We start from the raw sequence: 25,854 nt of genomic DNA on the forward strand, positions 1-25,854 counted from the left end.
GCTTTCCTCATTAAGGGCGAGTGGCAGGGATGGGGACAGAACTAACCAAGGAAATCATTTCATCCTTCTTTCATTCCAATTACCTTTTACCACTGACAGCACATCTCTACCATACATCAAGAGGATGTTGTTAGGGACTGGTACTCAGAGCGAAGTGACAATCACATCTCTAGCTTTCTCTGTACTCTTTGTCTCAGTGATTGAAGCTCATAATTATTCTCAGGAATCTATAGGAAATACTCAATCTGAGTCTCCAACTGTGGTCTGATGAGATTGCTTAGGATCCAGCTCAGGAAAATTTCTTTGTAGTATTTCAGTTTAAAGAGTTGATGTACTTCATTTTTTTCCATAGAGGAGTAGATGTGCCAGCGATCCCCCAAGGTTTTGAATCCATTACACTGACTTCTAAATTACTAATGGTTTTAACATATCCAGAGTGCGATTGGAAGTCTTTAGTATTCCACCCTTTATGAATAATTCTATACTATTCTCCCCTAATGATCTAGAAGAAGTATCTGTGTATATTTATGTTTGGAAATTTTCATTGGAACTATAACTATAGAGAAAAGAAAAAAAAAGAGACAGAATAGAACTTAGTCTTATCAAGGACATGTTCAAGACAAAACCTACACATTCAGAATTTTTGTGGCCCTTTATACATCTGGCATTATAGAATAATAGCCTCTTTCTCCTCGTTTCTGAATTATTTCTTCATGTTAAGTTGTTAGGAAGGCCTATTTTTCCTCTCCTCAAAAAGAATCCATAAAAAGAGTTGAATGATTCCATTTGTATGACATTCATTAAGTGGACAGACATTTTATCATTATTAACAAGTGATTTTCATTCTACCAAGGTCAGAATGTTAAAATGTGGTTTCAACCATCCCATATGACTTAAATTTTTGGGCCTGGATTATGACAGAACACTCAGGCCTGGAGTTATTTTATAAATGGCACCTTTAGCTTAGGGCTACTGCTGTTACTCCTGTATGAAGTTACCCGGATTTCCCAGTAAAGGTTTAGGAGCAAAATTCAATTTGGATTCAAAAGCTCTCACCAACTGATCAATAAACCAGATCAAGTAAGAGTAAGAAAAGGAAATGGGTGAAGGCCTAAAGAATGACAAAGTGGAGTTGTTGAAACACATGTGGCTGTGAGTAATTAAGGCTGGTGGGACTGCCAAGAAAATGATAGCAATGATCACTGGTATAAGTGAAATTAAAATTCTGTATACCTGATCAACATAGTGTTTTAAGATTTAAAATGATGACTTACTTCAACATAGTCTCCATTGGTATTCCCATGATGATCTAAACTGAGGGTCCCAAAAGCAAATGTTAGGACAAGGCCAGGAGTGGTTGTAACAATCCAGACGCAGTCTCTGTTAGGAGGATAATTCCCAGGGTATCCAGGAGAGTTTATGGAGCCGTAAGTACCAGTCAATAAACCACCACATTCTAAAAGGAAGAGGGAGGAAAGTCACTTACCATTTCTATTGAAACTTTAACTTATGTAGATTAATGGAGCCAGCAACATTAGAGGAGGTGTCTTTGTTTTAGAAGAGCATTCATCAAATAAGTCTCCTACTTTTCTTAGCGTATGGACATCGAGTATACCTGGGATACTCCTAGTCAAATTCCAAGCGAATTAATAACACTTATGGAACAAATGGTTTTGCTGTTATTATTCAGTCATTTTTCAGAACTGTCTAACTCTTTGTAATCCCATTTTGGGATAGAGATACTGGAGTAGTTTACCATTTCCTTCTCCAGCTCATTTTACAGATAAGGAAACTGAGGCAAACAAGGTTAAGTGACTTGTCCAGGGTCACACAGCTAGTAAGTGCCTGAGGCCTGGATTTGAACTCAGGACGATGAGTCTTCCTGACTCCAAGCCCAGCCAGCTCTATTTGCTGTGTGTCACCTCTCTATTCTAGCTGCCTTCAATTACAGCATGCTACAGATTCTAGTCTTAAATGGGTCACTACAGTTCCCTAAAACAATCTTGCTCTAGGGATCCTTCATTTTAATTCTAGCTCTGTTTCCCCTAAACATCAATTCAATTCAACAAACATTTAGTAAGGCCTTTTACGGGTAAAGCATGGTGCTAAAAACAAAAATGAAAAGGTTTTTTATTTTAAAGAGTTTGTAGTCAACAGAAAAGAAAGTAAATTTCAGATTTTTAAAAGATTTTGCTAGGGGATAAAAGATGTTTTGATTTCAAAATATCTTCCACAATTTATTCTTCTTTTGGTTAACAAAGGTGAACTATAATGACCTGATCTTTTGGATTTTTAAATTCTTGTTTAATCTCTTGCTATCCATTACTACGTACCAGGTTGTTGAGTTTCCCATCTAACTGTGAAGACTCTTTCATTCACTGATTGGTCAGAGTGGAAATAAAAATACAGGGCATTATTACTGCTGAATAGTTCAGCAGGGGGATTGGAGCCACAATATTTTCCAAGTGGATAAGCTCCTGAAGAATCTCCATCGTGAATCTGAAGAAACTGATAATGACAACTGTCCCTGGAATCTAGCTGAAAAAATGGGAACGTTATATGCAGAACCTAAAAGGGAGAAAAAAAGTGCCAAAATTTACTATTTTTGTTTTTCAAAGTTGATTGCAAAATATTTCAGTCATCTCTAAGGTAAAATGTGTATCCTAACACTAAGCATGCCCATCATTACTAATGAATATTCTGATGGCTGTTAATTTTTTCTGTCAAAAATAACCACAAATTCAAGCTAAAGTTACAATCAGTTGACAAATACTAACATAACCAAAAGAAGTCTAGTTAAAGTTCCTTAATTAGTCACCATTAAAATCAGGCAAGTAATAATTGCTATTTAAAATTAGTATTTCAAAACCAGGTTAATTGATGGCTAATACCAAAGCAATGCCCTCCTCTACCTTCAATGAACTCTTGCTACCTCAGATCTCACAAAGCATTGTGCTCTCCTCCCCACCCCAACCCCCACACTAGTACACTTATTATGTAATAGTTTGTATTTTAGTTATCTGAGTATGTTTTAGATCCTTTATTAGAATGTAAGTTCCATCACAGCAGAGATTATGTCCCAAACTTTATGTCTTACCTTGAACTATGCACAGCGCTCAACACACCATATGAACTTAACAAATAGGTTCTGAATTGCTGAAATTGTATTTATTCTTAGTAAAATTCAACATTAGCCAGACCTATATAGTTTATTTTAAGATTAGCTGGCTATTATCAGCATTCACCAGAGTTTAGATTTCAGCCCTAACATTTGTATAATTTCCTCTGACAATCTTTAGGGTTTAGATAATTAAAGAAAGGATGATATGTCGAGCTAAAGGAAAGGAAAAGAGACAATATGAGGAATGAAGTGTATGTAAGCGTGAATATATTCTAGTGTTAAACTTCAGAGCAAGTAAGAGGAGAAAATGTAATGTTTTATTTCACACAAACCAATAGGGCTCCTGAAATTCTCTCCTCTATAATCATGACTAGGAATCATAAAATTATACAGTACAATATCCATCATTTTAAAGATAGGGTGGTTGAGAAATCATTTTTTAATATTTTGTGCCTGGGCTTTGTTAGAGTTTTAAAATTAACTAACATTATGCCCTTCCTTTCCCCCCTCAGGCATATTTTCTGTGCCGTATCTGAATGAAATAAATTGGACTGGTTCCATCCCAATGAATTTATACTCCTCCCTGCATTCTGCTCTAAATGATATATCTCACAACAAACCCAATGATCAAGAAAAAACTTCTATTCATTAGTCTCCTTGCAACATGAAGGCTATAAAATTATTTAGACAATGTCCAAAATAAGAAATTCCTTTTACACAGAGAAATTAAATGTTCTCGGTTTTACAGAACAGAATAAATAAAAAAAATGATTAAGAATCTAAATCAATAGAGGCTAAGGGGAAGAAAATAACAGTATATCTGTCTGAAAACAAAGCATTTTCTCATGATTTTGCCTATTTGGATTTTAAAGGTCCTGAAGGGGCCCTTTTCTGAAGAAAAACAAAAATAAGGATTCATTATTCATCATTAAACCCACATCTCAGGGTTGCTATGAGGACCAAATGAGATAATATGTGTAAAGTGCTTTGCATACTTCAAAGCACTATATTAATGTTCCTGACATTATAATTATTAATCAAGTATTTTAAATGGCACTCATAACATTGAGGGGCAGAAATTAAGCATGCTTGCATGTGACAAAAGATGTGGTATATAACTTTCTGTTCTCAGAGCTGGTACTTATTGCTGAGTTGGAGGAGTAGTCTAGAAATAAGAATGTATATTTCAGGGAATGGTAAACATTAGATCTTTGAGCTAATGAGGCTAAGAACCTTAGACTCCAGACTTGGTCAGAAGTATGTCTTCCAGTTTTCTCTTTGTCATTTTGCAGAAAAGCTGATAACTACAATGATATCAATCTATGAAATTACAGATTATTTTGACTATAGATTAGAGATTAAACTCAGCATATTGACTTGGGTTTCTCTCAGACTGGGGTAGGTTTTCCAACACAAGATGCTGCCATAGCTGGCCAGCCAGCCATAACACTTACCTTCCTTCTTCTGTTCGGATAACCCAAAAGCAGTTAACATCATCATTATAGCTAATGATCTGTGAATTGGGGTAGCTGAAGGACCCACTAAGGCCCGAAAGGGAACCTCCACAAACTGAAAAGAAAAAAAAAACACACACAAAAGAACACACTTTTAAATAGAATTCCTAAGAGGAAATGCCTTCTTTCTTCCCAGATAATACCGCCTTTTACAGTGACTGTATAAAGTGCTTCGGCCTAACCTGTTTGGAGCCCATGTCCCTTAGCAGAGGTGGGATACCATTTTGAAGCACAGTGACTTCAGAAAGTTGGGTCATAGCTTGTTCATTCCCTTAAGTTATATACAGATAAGACTGAATAGCCCCACAACCCCAGTTCCTCACCCTAAGCCCCCCTAAACACACAGGAGAAAACCCTAGGCTCTGAACTTCACAAGAATAAATTTAAGAAGGTAAAACTCAGACACAAGATAGAAAAAAGAATGAACACCAAGATGACTACTTCTGTGGCAATATGATTCTGTCCCCATTTACTGAGTTCTAAATCACTGATGGGCACAGCATAAATTACTCTTGCTCCCCTGGTCATTCATTGATCTCCTGTCCTCAGAACTTCTACCCACTTCTAATCTTCACCACACAATTTAGCACCTAAGTACATACTGGCTTGTATTATTCATTGCTTTATTTGCATGTGTCATTGACTCCAATAGACTGAAAAGTCATTTCAGATGTGTATTCTGTGGTATGTATTTCCTCCTGACACCTAGTAGCACCACACACATAGTAAGTGCTCAAATAAATACTCACTGAATCATTAAAACTACTGATTTATTTCAATGGAGGCAGCATGGCGTAGAGGCGAAAGTGTCAGATTCTGAGTCATGAGGGATATAGGTCCACATGTCAACTATTACATTCAATAACTGTTTGATCATAGGCAAATTGCTTGGCATTCTGGGCCACAATTTCCTTATCTATAAGCTGAGGACAACTTACAGGGTAGTTGTGAAGAAAATGAGTTATAATCCTTAAAGTGCTCATTTATATGAGTTATTGTTCAGGGAAAAAAAGAGAATCTCTGTATAGGGTCAATGAATCAACAGACATTCATCAAAGGAAATGGTGTGATCCCTCAAGAAGCTTATATTCTAAGGAGGGAGGTGACGTGTCCATATATAAGTACTATATATACTTGGTATATACAAAGTGAATACAAGGTGATTTTGGGGAGGAGGAAACTAGCAACAGGGGAGATCAGAAAAGGTCTGATACGGAAGGTAGCAGCTGAGCTCAAAACTGAAAGAAACCAGGATTTTCCAGAAGAAAAGGTAATGAGGGAGTTTACTGGAAGTGGGTCAAAGGCATTGAAAAGGAAGACCAGGCACTTTGAGTACAGAACAATGAGTAGAACAGGATGGCAAGATGGGACTTGGCAAGAAGAAGGACCACCTCTTGGGTAAGAGTTACAGTAAAAGAGAAAATGGTGGGAGATCTTATTAATTAATCCTGGAACTAATTAGTCCTTGAAGGATGGATCACTTTGGGTATAAAGAGGGACTAAAGGAGAGGATTCTGGTGAGGGAAAACAGTGGAAGTAAAAGCACGTTGACCACCAAAAGCATGACATACATAACATATATAGTATGTGGGTGATGGTTGGGTGCAGCCTGAGAAGAGGGGAGGCTACATGTTGAGGGAATTGTGGAAAGCAGGGTTGGATAGGGAGCATGGGTAGAGATTACCAAAGTCCTTGAAAACAGGTAGATTCAAGGAGCCACCGTCAATTCTAGAGCCATCAAGTGACTTGACCAAAGTGGTATTTTGAGATGTTATAAATCTTCCACATAATGAAAGAGGGCAAACATATGGCTTGGTTTGTCAGAAAAGAAATATCTGGGAATGGCAAATACTCACATGGGTCATTTTGGGGGATTTTTAAAGTCATTTCCCCCCCCCAAAAAAAGTCATTTTGGCTTACATCCAGGCACAAAAGAATTCTTTTCTATACAATACAGTCTCAATTTTTATCTTAAAGCTATTTTCCATTTCCTTCCCCAGCTCATTTTACACATGAGAACCCTGAGACAAACAGGGTGAAATGACTTGCCAGGGTCACACAGCTAGTAAGAGTCTGAAGGCTGGGTTTGATCTCAAAAAAGATGAGTCTTCCTGACTCCTGGTCCAACACTCTATCTATTGTACCAACTATCTGCCCCTATGTTTAGTAGAAGTGCTTATAAAGGGGCAGCTAAGTGACACACTGGATAGAACACTGGCCCTGGAGTCAGGAGGACCTGAATTCAAATCCAGCCTCAGACATCTACCAGCTGTGTGACCCTGGGCAAGTCACTTAACCCCAATTGCCTCACAAAAAAAAAAGTGCTTATAAAATGATTACCATATAAAAGTATATGTCAAAAATATCTAATTTGTTGACGAGAATTTGAATTTTACCTTGCTGGGGAGTCTGACACTGGGAGCCAGTCCAAGCGCTTGTACACTCACAGGTATAACCATTGATACCATCGGTACAGGTGCCCCCATTAAAACAGGGGCCACTTGAACATTCATTGATGTTTTCTGTGCAGTTGGTGCCTTCCCAGCCTGGATTACATATGCAATGATAGCCAGAAACTGTTTCCTATAGGACAAAGACAAAATGATCGAGTGGTACCCAGGACATCTGAATGAGCTTAAATAACAAGTCAGGTGAACAAATAAGATGATGCTATTTGATGATGTTTTAAGATAAATGCACCCCCCAACAGTATGAATCATCATTCATGAACTTAAATACTGACCGCTAAATATAAAAAGGAGGCTTAACTGGGTTAGTATAAAGATTGCTCACTCTCGTATCTTTGCAATGGTCTCATAAATTAGTGAGAGAGAAAATATCCACACTGACTCTTTCCTGGGAACTGAAATTGCCACTTATCTCTTAATTGTGTTGTAAAGGTAGGTGGTGGTAATAACCACCATAACAATATGACATTTATACAGTGCTTTGATGTTTACAAGGACATTTCTAAAAAACATATGGTACTCCAGAATGGAATATCTTTCTGATTTGGAGATATATTCAAATATCAATGGCATGTTAGCAGATATTTCATTGTCTTCAATGAGAGAAAATACCTACAATGCACTGTCCATTAACACAGGGCTGACTTCGGCAAATCTGGCTAAGTGGGACACATCCGCTCTGTCCATAACCATGTCCAGTATATCCTTCCTGGCAGACACAGGTGGGTATAGAACCTGCAAAGAAGCCAAGTATGTAGGTAAAGTTGGCCTCAAGACGGGGTGACAATGTTTAGGTTGTACTGGAAAACTCAACCAGCTGGTTTTTTATCTAAATCATACCAATGAATCAATTAAAATTTTATATAGCTGAGTGGCTATTTCAGTATAGTACACCTGCCTTCCCAGAACGCATCTGAATTTCATCAGGGCCAAGTTCAAGTCTCCCCTTCCCCATTAAGTTTCTTCCCCAATCAACCCAGTTTCCATTGAGACTTTCATTTTCATTCTGGTCCTGATTCACATAATGTCTTGCACAATATTTAATTCAAGCAACATGTTTTAAATGTCTACTCTGGTTAAAGCAATATGCCAAGTGCAGGAGATATAGTTAGATAAATAAATAAGTTCTTTACTCTTATGGAACTTAAAAATCTTACTTTTTTTTTGGTGAGGCAACTGGGGTTAAGTGACTTGCCTAGGGTCACACAGCCAGTAAGTGTTAAGTGTCTGAGGCCGGATTTGAACTCAGGTACTCCTGACTCCAGGGCCGGTGCTCTATCCACTGTGCCACCTGGCTGCCCCCTAAAATCTTACTTTTTAATAGTTTCCTTTGTATATTTATCTCATCAACAAAACGGGAAATTCTTTGAGGTCAGGCACTATGTAATTTATGCTTCTTTCATTTGTTGTCTCTCATTAGAATGTGAGCTCCTTGGAAAAAAGGGACTAGAGGTGGCAGTTAGGTGGTGAAGTAGATAAAGCACCGGCCCTGGATTCAGGAGGACCTGAGTTCAAATCTGGCCTCAGACACTTGACACTTACTACCTGTGTGACCCTGGGCAAGTCACTTAATTCTCATTGCCCCATAAAAAAAAGAAAAATGGGTTCTATTTTGCTTTTTTATTTATATTTCCAGGATTTAGCACATTGTCTTGCAAATCATAAATGCTTAATACATGCTCTTCCACTAACTCACTTTTTTTTTTTTTTGGTGGGGCAATGGGAGTTAAGTGACTTGCCCAGGGTCACACAGCTAACACTAACTCACTTATTTATGTCTTTTTTGCATAGTTCACCATGCCAACCTGGCACATAGTAGGTAAGAGGGGTGCAGGATTTAAAATAATTTGTGCAATGCCATTCCGATCCTTCAATAAATAAACATCTATTAAGTGCCTGCTTTTTGTTGGCTAGGCACCATACTAAGCACTGGAAATAGAAAGCTGAAAGGGGAACAGTCCCCACCCACAAGAATCTTCCATTCTAACGTGGGAGATTTTTCAAGTAGGAATATTTGGAGAACTTCCCTACAGATGTAGAAGCTCATCTGTCTTTAGGTTCTATGGCATCAGCAGATAATGTGGATCATTGAGGTCCTACTTAAATAGAAATGGAGATGAGGATCCCCATGGGCCACATACTGATTTAGTTTTTAAATGTACTATAATTTATCTCTTCTTGTATTTTTATTTATTTTTCTTAAGTATTTCTCAGTTATATCTCAATTTGTTTTGGACTGCTCTAGAGAGGGCTGCAGACCACATGGCTGTTTGTTTGACAGCTCTGCTTTGGTAACCATCTGCCTCCCGGTTTTATCCTTCCCTTGACGATCTCCCTCAGACAAATCTGTAAAGAAAGTCATCCTTATAGTAACAGGCATGGGGAAAATCTTGGGTGAGGAAAACCTTTAGAGTTTTAGTTTGTTCAATAGAATCAAATGTGTCGTTTGGAAAATCAACAAACAACAGACATGGTGATGACATATTCTCTACAGTGGAATCGGTCAGCTGGATGGCTGGGAAGATAGGGTTTTCTATAGAAAATCATTAGCCTACCTCTTCCCTTCTAATCCATACATTGCTATAATTTACAGTTTTCCACTAATTTTGCTTCTGGACCCACTACATTTCCCATCACGGTACTACAATGAGGTTCCATATTTAGAATTGCATTTCACAGAATATGCATTAATTTCTCAGGAATTCCTGATAAATATCCCAGGAGTTTGCTCTGAGGCTCACTAAGAAAACCAGGGAGAAGCTTCTCCATAAGCTGTGAATGAATGGTCCTTATTCTCTTTAGAATGATGAGGGTCTTCTCTCATTTCCCTTAATTCTCACAGAGAGATTTCTCTTTAGAAGCTTACCAAATTCCAATCACACATATTTCTTAGATTGCTTTGGCTGTTCTGTGGTCTGGGCTGTTTAAATAACTAAAAAAGACTAACTCAATTGGAGAACTGTTGAAAAAGAAATATAACCCTGGCTTCTAGACAGTTATCATATTTTTGTGGAGTATGCAACTAGAAAAAAAAGGAGGGGAAGGGGGAATAAGGACTAATTCTTCATCTGATGATATACAATGAACCAAAATTATAACTTACATTAGCTCTATAAAAATCTATTTAAAATGTCTAACTACTATGTCTCCAACTTTATACACTTACTTTAATGCAGATGATTTATTTTCATAGAGCTTTAACACAAATCAGCGATCACCTTTAGATTTTTTTGAAAATTCTGTCATCTTAATTGGCTCTCAGCTGCTACGTATTTACTGAGTGGAGTAATTCGTTTCCTTACTTTATTGTTGCCTTCAAAGCAGGCTGCAAACATAACGTCATTAATAACTTGCATGCAAAAACGTGTTCTAGACAAAAATCATCCTAGACAAATCTGACCAGAAACGGAGCCACTTATGTAGCAACAGTGAGGGAAGATGGATGGAGATCCCAAGTGTTACACAGTGCCCACAAAAGACGGATGAAGGCTCTTGCTGGTGTTGGGTAGATCCTCTTGGGAGGAATAACAGAAAGATATGGACACAAACTGTGAGACTAGAGAAGATGTGAAGGGATTGTGGTCTGTCGTGATGGAGGGGATGGAAAGGGAATGTGGTCTACATTGGCTAAGAGGATCTTCAAGCTAATGATCAAACAGATGCATCAAAGAAGAGAAAAAAAGCAGCACCGTGGGAAGTGCAGATGTTTATTATACTATCGATAATGTCTTTCTTATAGTGGAATGGCCTATAAGTGGTGCATAACTCTAACTCTGTTTTCCAAGAGTAGAGATTACTACAAGAGATCAACATTCCCACTGCAGGTCCAAGCTAGGATGCTCCAGGCTAAGGGGCCATAATTTCAAATCACCTAAACTGCAGAATTGTCGTAAAGACTAAGATTTTAAAATCCAGCATGAGAAGAGGACATAGGATATTACCTGGACCAGCAGTACATAAAGCATTCGGATGGCAGCCTCCATTATTCTCTGAGCAGATATTTATTAGGGTACACACTTTCCCATTCCCTTGGTAACCTGTTCAGAGTAAGAACATAGTTCTTTTTTTAAAAACTGCTTTAAGACAAAGTAATAAATATTCCAGAATGAAAAAGCCCAGCTTATGGAGCAGTTTAATCAGAACATTCATCAAAGCATAACATGTATAAAGTCATAGAACAAAAGTAACAATAAAAACTAGAGCAAAAGGGAATTCGTAAATGAATTAGACAGAAAAATACTTATATTGTTTCTATTTTTTTTTTAAGTCTGTATAGGTAGATGTTTGGGGGCAAGTTCTGAGTCCTCTCCATCTTTAATGATAACTTCAAGGTTCTTAGTTCTCAAGCACTTTGGAAGCCCAAAGCCCCATCATCATCTTGTGGTATCAAGATGCCATTTTTATTTTACTACTTAGGACTCTCTGACCATCTTAGTGAATAATATGATGGATTTAGAAAATAACAATGTGTTCATGACTTCTTTCAGGAAGGACAACCCATGTGTTTGTCACCTATATCATCATAAAAGTATATTATGTTTATGAATTACATATGAAAAAATAATCCTATATCTGACAAACTCACATATGGTCTTTCAAATCTCTCATTGCTACATTATCCCAATAATTTACAACATGAATAGAGAGAGCACTCTCCATTAGCATCACAATACATGTATATGCATGACCTTCCCATAAGTTATGGTAATACTTGTGCATTATCATAATATTAAATCCAACTATTAAGTTAAATTTGTTGCTACTTTCAAAGGACTCAACAGTATTGCTTTCCTGAGCTGTATTCTAAAGGGAAATGACAAGTGAATTCCCTTTTTGGTAAGTTTGATTCTTTTCCTAGAGGCCTGTTTTTGCTGTGAGAAGAGCAGAGGGGTTGGTGCTTTGCCTGGAGGACAGGAGCCACAATGATAGGATCCAGCGGTGTTGATGCACTGGACCATGGGTGCCACAGAACATCCTCCATTGTCAGTTTCACACTCATTGATATCTTGGCAGCTGTAACCACTTCCTTTCCAGCCTGTAACAATGAGAAGTAGGTTTAGAAAGCATAGTGAATTGGGGCAGCTAGGTGGCGCTGCAGTGGATAAAGCACTGGCCCTGGATTCAGGAAGACCTGAATTCAAATCCAGTCTCAGACACTTGACACTTACTAGCTGTGTGACCCTGGGCAAGTCACTTAACCCTCATTGCCCTGCCAAAAAAAACAAAACAAAACAAAACAAAAACAAAAAAACCAACATGGTGAACCTTGGACATTCTGGCTCACAAAGACAATGGCCAGAGTCCTATCTGGAGATGTTAGGCCAATTAAGAAGCATGACTCTTGGGTTATAAACACAAAGCTATGTTTGCAGTTAAAGTTAAAGATCATTTGGTTGATATATGAAAGATATTTCTTTCAATGATAAAATGTTGCTGGCACTTTAATCATGACAAAACTCACATTTTTTTCTGATGCTCTTTTTTTGTAATATACCTTCCAAAGGGGCTGCCAATGACCCAGAGGGTAAAGGACATTCTTACAGAGAGTGTAAACGGGCAGAAGCATAATATGAATGGAGACATGTTCAAGAAGAGGCATAAAAGCTGTCACCAAAAAGTATAGGATTGGAAATGGGGGAAGTAGGCTGGTCACGTGGCAAGAGCAAGAATTAGAGATAGACAGCCTGAAGGTAGAACTGGTACTCAGAATTTCAAACACCTAAAAGAAGGTTTTCAATATGCTGGGTGGATTCTTTGTGGAATTTTTATGGGAGGTTATGGACTAGAATCTCACAAAATGAGAAAATGTAGATGGCTGTGAGATCTAGAGCACTACAGGGTCTACCCACATTGATGAGATCGAGCCTCTACTGAAGAACTGAAACATATTTCACAAATGACCTCCAAAGAAGGTTACAGAGATTTTTATTTATATATAAATAGATGTGTACATGTATGTATATGTATATACACACATATGTGTTGTGTGAGTGATTCTCCCCTGTATACTAGAGAGAAAAATCCTCTCTATTTCTTTCAGGGTTTATAATGATCACAAATTTGCAATCAATCACTGAATCACTATCAATCTCTCTCTCTCTCTCTCTCTCTCTCCTTGTGGGTCTATGTGTACAGATGGTCCCTGAGAAGAGACAGAATTACTGACTATTATCCACTCACTTGAAAATGCCTCTGTGTGTGTGTGTGTGTGTGTGTGTGTGTGTGTGTGTGTGTGTGTGTGTGTGTGCAAGTGCATCTGGTGTCTGCACTTGCACAGCTGGGAGAAAACATTTCCTTCTTTCCAAAGCAGAGGTGGAGAAGGAATTATTTTCTTAAGGAGTATTTATATAGGCCTAGTCTCCTAACCCATAGATAACCAGACTCAAAGGAATCAATATCAGGCTTGGTGAAGTAAAATTCTACATATGAAGACCTGTTGGTGTTCTATGTATTCAAATATATTCGTCTCACTGATGTAGGCATTGTGGTACTCAAGTGACATTTTAAAAGTCTATTTTGGGCAGCTAGGTGGTACAGTGGATAAAGCACTGGCCCTGGATTCAGGAGGACCTGAGTTCAAATGCAGCCTCAAATACTTGACACTTACATGCTGTGTGACCCTGGGCAAGTCACTTCAACCCCCATTGCCCTGGGGGAAAAAAGTCTATTTTAGCTCCCCTGAACATCATAGAAACATGGAATTTTGTCACTGGAAACACCTTAAAGACTATTTCATGCAAAACCCTCATTTTATATCTGAGGAAACTGAGGCCCAGTTAGTGAGGTAATTTTCTATTTCTACTCAACACAGAGCCATACGAGACCACAGGCCTGATGGCCAGTTCTGTCATGATCTACATATACATTAATATTGGTTATATCTCATTTTTACTTTGTAAAAGTAAGCTGGGATTAAGTTAAAATGACTGATACCATTTGAATTCCTCCAAATAAAGGTACTGTGTTAATTCACAGAAATATTAGGGGTAAAGGTGGTTCAGAATGTCACCTCCCTAACCTCTGAGTACCAACACACAGAACCATTAACCCTCTGGTTGAAGGAATAAATGCCTTACCAATTGGACAGGCCCCACAGTAGAAAGAGCCTTGGGTATTGACACATTCCACCAAAGGATTCTGAGAACAGGGAGGATCTGGCAGACTGCACTCATCTACGTCATCTGTGCAGTCAGTACCATTGGCTGCTGCCTTCCATCCAACATCACAGATGCATGTATACTTAGGCTAAGAGAATGAGTATGAACATAATGAGAATGATCAGTAATAATAAAGACTCGTGTTGATATCAAACTTAAAGTTTTATAAAACAATTTCTCAATCAGGATGCAGTAGACAGTTTATCATACAGCTCTCATTTCTGTAAGCCAATTCAGGGGATTCTCTTCTTCCCTTTTTCCAAATGGTTAAGCATTTATGCCTGAGCATACAAAAAAGGAAACATCCTAGCTGGAAAAGTAAAAGAAACCTATCATTTGCCCAAAAGATGCCAGAGACAAAGCAACAACAATCAAGACCTGAAACTCAATATAATTAAAGCCAATCAGCACAGTCTACTCTGTATTTAAGAGGAAAACACCCATGTAGGCACAGGCTCCTAGAAGTCAACTCAGATTGTTTTTCCTTTAGAGAGTTCTCCTCTTCCCAGGGAAGTTGGAGGGAGCAGTTTGCTGTCACATGACTAAAATGTGGAATGCATTTTTAAAAAATAGAACTGAAAATGTTTTTGCCAAAAAATGACTAACTCTCCTCCAGAGTACTCTAGAATGACAAGACTTCACTCAACTCCATCCTCCCATAAATTGGAAGCTGAGATTTCATTTAACTTTGCACATTTGCATACAGGCCATCATGAATTTAGACCCAACATCCCCCAGAACCAAACCCTAGCAGTATAAAACAGAACAAAATTAATTCTTTAGTACACACTCTTCCAAACACATTCAAAACCAGAATCTGAGGTCACCTAAAAAGATGAAACCAGTAGAAGCTCGGGGAAGAGGTTGCCACTTTCTCAAACATGTTCTATGAGAACCTGGAAACGTTCTGAAAATAGATACCCATGGATGGAAGAGCCTAATTAATCAGCTACTGTCTTCAGAGTGTAGGAATCTGAGATATCTTTGCCTCTGATTTCACTCACTCCTTTACTCAATAGCTATCTTTTGAGCACGTGCCATTTACAAGACACGGTGCTAAATTTGTACTAGGCACCCTCAGAAGATACAGTCGAAAATCTCGATTGCTTCTCATTCCAAGAGTATTTACTATCTAATCTATCCTAATATAGTCATTCTGGATCTCAGGATTCTTTTCTCTGCCACCCAGATGGACTCCATTTCTTTCTATTGCTAGGAGAATCCCTAACAAATTACCAACATGTTATTGGCAATCAGGTACCCCTTGGGAAGTATTCCTTCCAAGAGGAGGCACCACACAAATCAGGGCAGTCAAATGAAATAGGGTTTCTGGCCTTAGTCCATATGATGTCTGCATATATACTGGGAATACGGATGGGCAAAGGTTATGCTCAACTTACTAGAGTTAGAACAAACTTATCCTGAGATTGGTAAGGTTGACAGGATCCAGAGTTCCACATGGCTTATTAGTTAACAAACATTTATTAGGCACCTATTATTCAAGGTACTGGGATACAAAGACAAAGGTGAAAATAGTGCCTGCCCTCAGGGAAGGCCAGGGGCTCCAGTATTCACATGTACACAAAAATCAGCTATAAAAATCCAGAAACTCATATTAACCATACCTTGCCAGTAGAGTCAAGTATTTGTGTCATTTTGGTGTTTGTATAGTTTTGGCACTGTGTCATTTTTAGTCATCAAAAGAGGGGAGAGGCCAAGATTCTGAGATTCATGAAGTGGAACTAGAAGTCCTTGATGTTCTGTATAATAAACTCCTCAGAGAGTTATCCCTGAGAAAGAGCTGCCTTACAAGAAATATCTCACCACATCAACCTGCTCGCGGTCCAAATCCTCACAGATGCCATGCGTACAAAGAGCTTTCGAGCCACGGTGACAGTCATTATACACAGAAGCACACTGGGGTCCATAGTTCTCAGGTTTACAGGTACAGCTGTTGATTACATCATGCCATCATGCCATCATGCCACAAAACCTTCAAGAGCATACGTTCAATTTTACAGCATTGTGATAAAAAATAATTTGAATTGAAAGTCAGGGGATGTTAACAGCTAACCATGAAATAACAGACCAACAATAAAGAGCTACAGGTTTAGGTCTCGGAGGGGAAAGTCTATTTACAGAGGCTGCATGGTCCAGTGGGTTGAATGTGGAAGCAAGCAAAATCCAATGCCAGTGGGGCCATTGATTCTTTATCAAGGTCAGACTGACTCTGAAAATTCCAAATATGCCAGGTCACTAGGCAAAGTTTCCAGAGATTAGATTTCTAGGAACTGGTAATATTCTATATAACCCACATCCTTTTTTTTTAAATTTTATTTTTGGTTAAGACCTATGATTACACTGACATAGAGAATGCCTGGTGAGAATACTCCATCTTCCAATACAGATCAGCAACTGACCTGCAATCTTTAGTCTTAGAGAGTTGTCTGAGACAAGAGATTAAGTAATTTGCCTCGAATCACACAGTTAATATGTATCACATATTTTAGATGATATATCTAAAGCCAGAAGGGCCTTAGGAACACAACTTTCTCATCGTATACAAGATACAATTTAGTTCAACCCCCTTCTTTTACAGATGAAGAAAATGAGACCCAGAGAGGTTGTGACTTGCCCGAATAATAAAGTGGCTAAGCAAGAAATTGAACCTAGCTCCCGACTCCAAACTCTGTGATCTTCCCTATGGAATGTGTTATGTATCTGAGATAGGAGGACTTGAACTCAGAACTTGAACTTCCTTACCCCAACTGACCCCAAGGTCTTTTCACTTCTCTAGCCCTCCCTTTTCTCACCTCATCTATAAAATGAGATTGGACTAAAGTCTAAATTCCCTTTCAATTGTAACACTCTACAATTCTAGATATTTGATGGTAACTAAATAACCATTTTGTTGGCAGAAGGTAGATTTGTTTCTGCTGTAGCTTAGTTGATAAATAATCAAATAAAATGGGGTCTTAGTAAATATTTTAACTTTCAAAAAATTCTGGTTTTATACTATATCTACAGGATGGTAGAAGAAATGATACTTAAGTTGTTAGATGATTTCTTAAAAATTTGATTATACCTTTGGGTTTTTTTTTGTTTTTGTTTTGTTTTGTTTTGTTTTTTTAGTGAGGCAATTGGGGTTAAGTGACTTGCCCAGGGTCACACAGCTAGTAAGTGTTAAGTGTCCGAGGCTGGATTTGAACTCAGGTACTCCTGACTCCAGGGCCGGTGCTTTATCCACTGCGCCACCTAGCTGCCCCTATACCTTTGTTTTTTAACATAACTTTTCAGGCACAAAGGGAATCTTTTGTTCATCCATAATATAAGGCCATCAACCTGTAAAAGTGATTTTCTAATAGTGGAAACTTTAAATACCACGGTAAACTGGTGGAAGAGATATTTATGGACCATGGAGAGTTGGGAAGAATATTCCTCAGATCACATCCTGCAGTGTGTTTGCTTTGGTTAGATCTGAATGCTAACAAACATGGAGAGTTCCTAATATCAATAGGCAAGGACTATAAAAATCAAAAGAGGTTGTAACACAAGAAAGATGTCCAATGCAGCATTAGCACAGATACTCCAAAACAAATATAATGATTTAAGAGCTATTTCATTAGTAAATGATACTTTCATGTTTTCCAAGGTTGCCCTTCTCATGAAGTCAATGCCATAGACTAATGACAACAAATCACTGGATCTAGGAAGAAAATACAATTATGAATCCCCAGACCCATATATAGGTCTCTCTCTCCTCTCTCCCTCTCTCTGTCTCTGTCTGTCTCTGTCTCTCTTTCTCTCTCTGTCTCTGTCTCTCCCCCTCCTTCCCCCCCCCCCCCCCATGAGTTACCTTCAACCTGGTTTAGCCTGCCTGCCTGCCAGGAGAGTTTAATTGGGTGTGGCCAATGTATATGCTACAGCTTCTTGGAGCCACAGGTGAGAGTTGGGTGAAGGTGGATGCCAAAAATAAATGAGCAGCCCTGAAAAAGATTCAACAAGTCTTCATACCAGAGGTACTAGTACTCCCTGAACACCCCATACACCCCAAACAGAACATCCAGGCTGTAACAGTGGTTAGAGTGACGGGTCTGGAGTCAGGAAGACCTGAGTTATAATCTGTATGACTCTGGGCAAGTCACTTAACCCTGTTTGCGTAAGTTTCCTCACCTGTAAAATGAGCTGGAGAAGGAAATAGCAAACCACTCCAGTATCTCTGCCAAGAAAAACCCAAATGGCATCACCAAGCATTGGACACAACTGAACGAACATCACTATAAAGTGGTTGATCAAGGAGCAGCAGTTCCAAGCTAGTAATCATCATCCCCCAAAAAAAAAAAAAACCTCCAACACGTTACATTTTGTACTTGTACCCCAAGTCCAAGAGCATCTGGCAACTCAAGAGAAGCCAAATAAATATACTTCAGCAGTTAGAGTTTAACTGAAGTGAACCATACCCAGTACCGTCTTAATACAAGAAGCTAACTAGCTGATTGACTCATATAGAGGCCACACTTTAAAACCTAACTACCACCTGACTGATAAATCAAGGGTGGCCTAAGCTTCATCCTTTTAGTTTTACAAATGTTTTTAAATCTACCTCCCCTCCTCCCCCACCTCCATCATTCAGATTCTCCAAGAATGAAAAATGCTACAAAGCCTTTTAAACTGAGTCAAAGGTCTAGGGGTGATAGCTGGATGCCGTGAGTCCCAGTCCCAGGGGATGAATGAAATCCAAAGTAATCAGGCCAACAATAAGAGCCTGCTCTCAGGAGCAGAAACCAGAACAGCATTGAGAGGTAGTAAAATATTATTGCATGGTCCCTTTGAAACTGCTCAGGGCAAGGCCTCTTGGTACAAGAGAGAGCTTCAATGATAATAAATGATTTCACTCTGCTATTTTCCTTATCCTCTGAGGTAGAAATGTTTACCGTTTTGCCAGGGAGAGTGGAATGGGGCCTATTATTCATTAGCACATATAAAGCACTGTATCTTTTTAAGGAGTTGACAATCATGAATCCCATTCCTCCTTCTATAACAAGGGAGCCACAGAACCCCAGTCTGTGGACAGATGTCAGGGGGCCTGTGAAGTTGGATGGGAAACAAAAATTGCCTTTTTACTTCCATTAACCTAATTGAAATTTCACATTTCCTTCCGTGATGAATGGTAGGCAACAAACATTATTCTGAAAAGGGGCCCCTAGGTTTCACTAGGCTGCCTGAGCAATCCTTGGCACACACAAGGTTAGGCACCCCTGATCTAGGAGCAGCACAACTTTGATTTTCTCCCAAGGTAAGCGGTAGAACCTTGACTTCTCAGTGACTGAGCCTCAGTGCTCAGCGTAAAACTTGCTCAGTATGCAGCATGTGTGCTTGCTGGATTTCTGCTTATATTTCCCAAAGGGTTTTCTAAGCTCAGTCAAGCTTTTTTTTTTTCCATGAAGGACACTTTAATCTCACATAATTAATGGAGCTCAAGTAAGGATCCTGAGTTTTACAGTTTCATCATGCAAATTTCACAAAGCAAGCATTTAAGCATTTGCCTTTGTAAATCTTGCTATTTTCTTCATGTCTTCAAAAAGAAGCTTATATATTGGTCCACTTGGACCAATTGGTAGGACTGTTCCCTTTTAAAAACTAGGAAATTTGTTTTAAGTGATGTAACATGACCCGCCCCCCCCTTTATCCCTCACTCAGGTTCCAGGGCTAGATCCCTGAAGCTAATGGTTTCCCTACAGGAGGGAATCACAACCCTAATGTCATAGACTGAGGCCTAGGACCACAGAGATGACTTATCACCTCAAGTTTTGTTATTAAATAATGGTTTTTTTAAATGTCTAGGAATAACCAAACCACCCTGGAAATCCAGTCTCTATGCCCTACAATAGTTTTAACTGCTGAGTACAAAGAGCATGAATTGAATGGGGACATTTTTTTGAAATCCCTAAACATAATGACAAAGCAAGCTAACCCCAGTGGAATGCCAGCAAATAGCTGTGGGGGTTGAAAAGACTTGTTTTCTTTTTCCATTTTGCAGAATAAAATCATAAAGCACTGTAGAAAGCTTTAGCATAATATACTAGTCTCTTCCCACTTTCAGAACTTATGTCACCTAACTAGGTCTTAGCCGGCTTGCTTAGTTCAGAGGTTCTAAACCTGCAGTCTATGAATTTGTTTGCTTGTCTTTGAATATTTGTGTAACTATATTTCAATATAATTGGCTTACTTAGTAATCCTTTGTTTACTTTGTGAGTTTAAAGGCATCATTCTGAAAAGGAATCTGTAGGCTTTACATGATTGCCTAAGGGACCCATGGCACAGAAAGAGTTAGGAACTCCCTCCATAGCCTATAAGCTACATTGCATCTCAAGTTACCAACATACCACCGATGAAAGAGGGACACTAACTGAGTCTACATTTCGGGGGTGAATGAGGCTAAATAAGGCTGGGAAGTAGAAGTAATATCTGGACCTGAGGCTTCTTATCAAGGATATCTGCAAGGAATAAACTCCTCTAGATAGAGAATAAGAGATCATGCTTTCTGCAGAGTTAAAGATAAGGCAAAGGTTAGGCCCCAGATATCACCCAAGTGTGAATTACAAAAGCAGTGGCAGCCTGTGGTAAGTACATCTTCAATCAAAAGCTGCTGGCTTTATTGTGAATTATCAGAAAAGTGAGTATTTCTGGTCTTATATGTGGATTGAACTCTTGGTCTTTTCCTCCTACAATTTCAAAGAAATATGGCTAAAGCCCAGAACATGCTGAGGTTTGCAAAAAAATTGTGTGTGTGTGTGTGTGTGTGTGTGTATAAAATAGACATGTATTCAGAACAAGATGAACAAGCAGAATAAGACCATGCCTTAGGGAATAAATATGTTCGTGTTAATGAAAGATACTGACAAGGCAGAATTCCTAAACTCCTACAGTATTTTGCTTCCATTTTCTCTAATAAGGAGAATAATTTTCAAAGTAAAACAAGCAACAAGAAGAGGAAATTAAAGCCCACTGAGAGAAGTCTTGAAAAGCAGACCGAATAGTACTAATAGAAATGGAAAAGAAGTAAGTGTTCATCAACTGAGGAATGATTAAACAAATTGGAGCACATTAATGCAACGGAAATATTCCCACCCTGGGTTAATCCCACATGCACTTCTCTGGAATCCCACCACCAATGAACATCCGCCAGCAGCCCCAGATAAGACCATAACAGGTGAGGTGTCTTCTGTGTCTCACCTGGCCCACAGAGGAAGAGGGGTGGACACAAAGTGAAGAACTCAGCAAGGACACATTCCATAGTATAATTCAAAGATAGGGAGAAGTTGTAGACAGATAATTATTGGTTTAATATGTGAGCCAAAGGGTAAAAGGAGAATTTACCAGAGATAGGAAGGCAATAAACCAGGCATAATAAGAATAAGAAGCCAAGTACCAATGCATAGGTTCCTTGGTAAATAAGCAAGAAAGCAGGGGACAAGAAAGTCACAAGAAGCATGAGAGATGTCGTTCTTGCCTTACATACCCAAGGTGCTTAATAAATATTGCTGAATTGAAGTGGATTGAATTGAATTGAGAAGAAAAACCAGAATAAAGTAAATGTGAAGCAGGAATAAAGAAAGCAAAGGAAAGGGGGCAGCTAGGTGGCGCAGTGGATAGAGCATTGGCCCTGGATTCAGGAGGACCTGAGTTCAAATCCAGCCTCAGACACTTGACACTTACTGTGTGACCCTGGGCAAGTCACTTAACCCTTGTTGCCCCGTAAAAACAAAAACAAAAACAAAACAAAAAACAACAAGAAGAAAGCAAAGGAAAATCTATTTAACCAGTTGTCATATATTTTGTGTGGGGGAAGGGGAGGCTAATTCATCCCTGACATTCGGTGATGCCAAATAGCTAGGAATTATACACCTAAGGGAGCTGTCTTACAAACAGCTCATTTGCCACCATAACTACTCAAAAACAGTTTGGGTAAGTTTCTATCAACTAGTAGTAAATGGAAAGGTCTGACAGTAGTGGTGGGGGTGGGGGTGGTGACAAGAATAATAATATAACTAATAAAAGCTAACATTTATATAGTGCTTTAAGGTTTACAAAGGTTTACTCTCTCTCTATCTACCTATCTATCATTAGCTATCTGTTAACTCATTTAATCCCCATAAGAACTCTGTAAGATAGATGATATTATTATCTGTGGTTTGTCACTCAACTATTAAGTGTCCGAAGCAAGTCTTCCTGACTCTAGGTTATGCACTTTATCCACTGGTTTTCAGAATGCTGAAAAATCAGAGTTGAACAAGACTCGAACTCTACACTTAGAAGGAGACAGGTTTAGAAAGAACTCCACCCAGCGTATCTTTTTGGTGTCTCCCTCTGTTAATGAATCCATTGTGTACTTGAGTAGTATCTCCCCATAGGATTTTACTTGTCTCCATGTTTCTCTGGGAATCTGGATATTAGACAAAGGTGGTCGGATTGTTGGGATGAGTCACTGACAAGTACAGCCCCAGGGATCAGTCTGATTAGAATCATGTCGAAGGGGGCAGTTCATTACAGCCAGGAAAGGAACTATGCCCTTTCATCATTCAGGATGGTGACCTGTCTGGGAAAGCATGACTTGTGAAGAAAATAAAAAGGACAAGATTTAAGTGGGAAAAGAGAATTGAGATAAACAAGATTGCTATCTCTAAATTCTTTGTCATTTCAAAAGGGACTAGATTAATTCTATGAAACTCCAAAGGGAAGAGCCCAAGGTAATAGGTGAAAATTCCATGTAATCAGATTTTTGGCTTGACAAGACAAGTCACTCAACCTTCCTGGCCCTCAGTTTCCTTATCTGTAAAAATGAAGGGGTTGTGCTTAAGGGCCTCTAAATTCTCTTCTAGTAAATCTGTGATTCTGGCATCCTAGAAGGAAGAACTTTCAAGAGATTAGAATTCTAGGATCACGAAATGAGCCTTCTTGAATTGAGCTTCCTGTCACTGGAATTATTTAATCAGAAGGTGAGCGACCACCACCTCAGTGATTCCTCTGATTGATATTCATTTTCTGGGGTAGATGGTTGCTCTTTTTTCATTAAACAACATTAAGCATCTCCCCCGAGATGGCTATATTACATTGGCAACAAAGACGTGTTACCATCAGTGGATACTACTACTTCTAAATCTACAGGTTCCACCACCCCACCACACACGCTCACCCCAACCCCCTCACAGAAAGAAGACACAGGCCTCCCCAAGAAAAATTGATTTTTTTTTTAAAACACCCAAGATTACCTGTAACTTCCTGCTGTGTTAAAGCATGTGCCTCCATTCTGGCAGCTCAAGGGTGTCCCAGCATAAATCTCACACTCGTTGACATCCGCTGAGCAGACAGGGCCCTGAGTTCATAGAAAGATTAGATTCGATCTCCAGCAGGGATTAAGGGAAGGCTTTATTGTGCCAAAATCAATCTTGCATCTACAGTACTTTCAAAGACCTGCCCTCACTGACACAGGCTCCAAGCAATGGCCCCTCCAACGTGGATCATGTGTCAATCCTTCCTGTGTGCATGAGCCCTCATCCTCCCCACCCCAGGATTTAGGCATTATGAGGGTAAGTATCCACTAATAACTTTCTCATCATCATCACCAGAAACCAAGGAAAGGGGGTTTTCTTTACTACCTTCCAGGCTCGATAATTTACATTCATGCCAGTGGAAATACCATGACCTAGAAGCATCTTTGATATACACAGGCACAATTGCCCTTGATATTTCTTGGCAATTCACTGAGTTACTAATCCGATTTTTCTTTGTTTTCATTTTGGGGATAGAAAACTATAATCAGCTCCAATGACAGAGCAGTCAGCACAGCTCAAGGACACCCCACTGAGAACTAAACGTGTCCCGATCATGCTAGGGAGGCGTGGCTTCTGTTTCCTTCTGTCCCGTCTGGGCAAGCAGAAACAAAGGGGCTCACCTTCCAGTTTGAGGGGCAGAGACAGAAAAAAGAATCCAGGAGATTGAGGCAGGTCCCACCGTTCTGGCACGGGTTGCTGCTGCAAACTTTCCTTTGAACCGTCTGAATGAAGCAAGTACAGTAAGGGCAAGGTGACTGGGGCACAGCCACTCGCACGATGCCCAGATGGGCACTGACTCTTATTCCTAGAAAGTCATGCATGTCTTCCTACAAATCTCAGTTCATTCACCCCAATTCTTCCTCAATTAGTTCTCTTTTCATCCCTATGAATTATATTAGCAATGTCACAGCATAGTTGGGAATAGATCCTCACCCTAGTCTTTAGAATAGCACAGCCCAGGGGCAGCTAGGTGGCGCAGTGGATAGAGCACCGGCCCTGGAGTCAGGAGGACCTGAGTTAAAATCCGGCCTCAGATACTTAACACTCACTAGCTATGTGACCCTAGGCAAGTCACTTAGCCCCAATCGCCTCACTAAAAAACAAAAAAACAAAACAAAACAAAAAGAATAGCACAGCCCACCTAAAGGGATAGATATTTAGACATCAAGAATAAATGGGAATTTTAATCTAAGTGGCCTCAATCGGGGCATTCACTGATCACAGAAGTTATTGTTGGACCAAGGAAACAAATGAAAATTCCCCATCTGCATTTCCGTGTTATTCTTGTCCTTCATACTGCGGGGCATTTGGAATCTGTTCAGCCACCACTGCTACCCTCCTTCCATGGGGTCAAGCTTACTGGACTCTTTTTATCCTGAACCTCTTTGAATAAAATGTGTCTGATTTACATGAGCTCTCCACTTCATTGGTCAAGTGATTTCTTTCTGTTCAAAACAGACTCACCTTTGTCCAGACAAGCTGCAGGAGTCTTCCTGAATGCTAAATATCTGTTCTTTAGCCTAAGACTTTTAGCACCTTTGGATTCATGAGAAATTCCTAAAGATATGGCAAGTGATCCACCCGGGGAATCAATTTGTCTAACCATACTTCCATTAAAGGGGTGAGGGTGGGGGGGCCCTCTGAGGGAGAGAAAGAAGGGAAGAATTATTCTTTGGTTGTTCTCTTAAATTTCCTTGAAAGGTTATTTGTTCTACAAAAGAAGAGCTTTGTCTAGATATAAGGACAAGTCTAATAGGCTGATTACTTTGGTTTTAACTCTTGCTCTAAAGCAATTAAACTGCAAAAAATGGGACATCTATTCAACCTTTCCCCAGAAATATGAAAGCTAAGAAGAGACACTATTGTGAAAGCCTTTTAAAACACTAATAAAAATTTCTGGCACATACACACATGTATGTATGTATATACATTTACATATATATGTATACATACACATATATACAAGTATACATATGCATACACATACACATACACACATATGTGTGTATGCATAGGGTAAACCAAAAATCTTAGTTTTAAGCTCTAGTAGCTTAAATTGATTAAGACTTTTGGTACACTCTGTATAAGACTGAGGTTTCCAGAGATCTGACTCTCACAAAAAACTTCTATGAGGTAGTTACTACAGCCATTATTATCTCCACTATACAAATGAGCAAACTGCAGCTTATAGAAGTTAAATATCGTGCCCAAGGCCAAGCAGTCAGTAAATGTCCCCATCAGGATTCAAACCTCAGTCTT

General features: G+C 39.1%; 1 protein-coding gene across 1 annotated transcript in view; it reads right to left on the reverse strand.

Moving 5' to 3' along the window:
- Positions 1-25,854, reverse strand: part of CUBN (cubilin) — a 294,282-nt gene that overhangs the window by 263,394 nt on the left and 5,034 nt on the right. Inside the window, 11 exon segments of the mRNA XM_043967014.1 lie at positions 1,275-1,456; positions 2,334-2,568; positions 4,572-4,690; positions 7,032-7,218; positions 7,720-7,838; positions 11,045-11,140; positions 12,007-12,138; positions 14,180-14,348; positions 16,085-16,211; positions 23,533-23,636; positions 24,216-24,317. Coding sequence (XP_043822949.1) covers positions 1,275-1,456; positions 2,334-2,568; positions 4,572-4,690; positions 7,032-7,218; positions 7,720-7,838; positions 11,045-11,140; positions 12,007-12,138; positions 14,180-14,348; positions 16,085-16,211; positions 23,533-23,636; positions 24,216-24,317 — 1,572 coding nt within the window.

The sequence above is a fragment of the Dromiciops gliroides genome, chromosome 5 (genome assembly GCF_019393635.1).
Source record: "Dromiciops gliroides isolate mDroGli1 chromosome 5, mDroGli1.pri, whole genome shotgun sequence".
In the NCBI taxonomy this organism is placed as follows: Eukaryota; Metazoa; Chordata; class Mammalia; order Microbiotheria; family Microbiotheriidae; genus Dromiciops; species Dromiciops gliroides.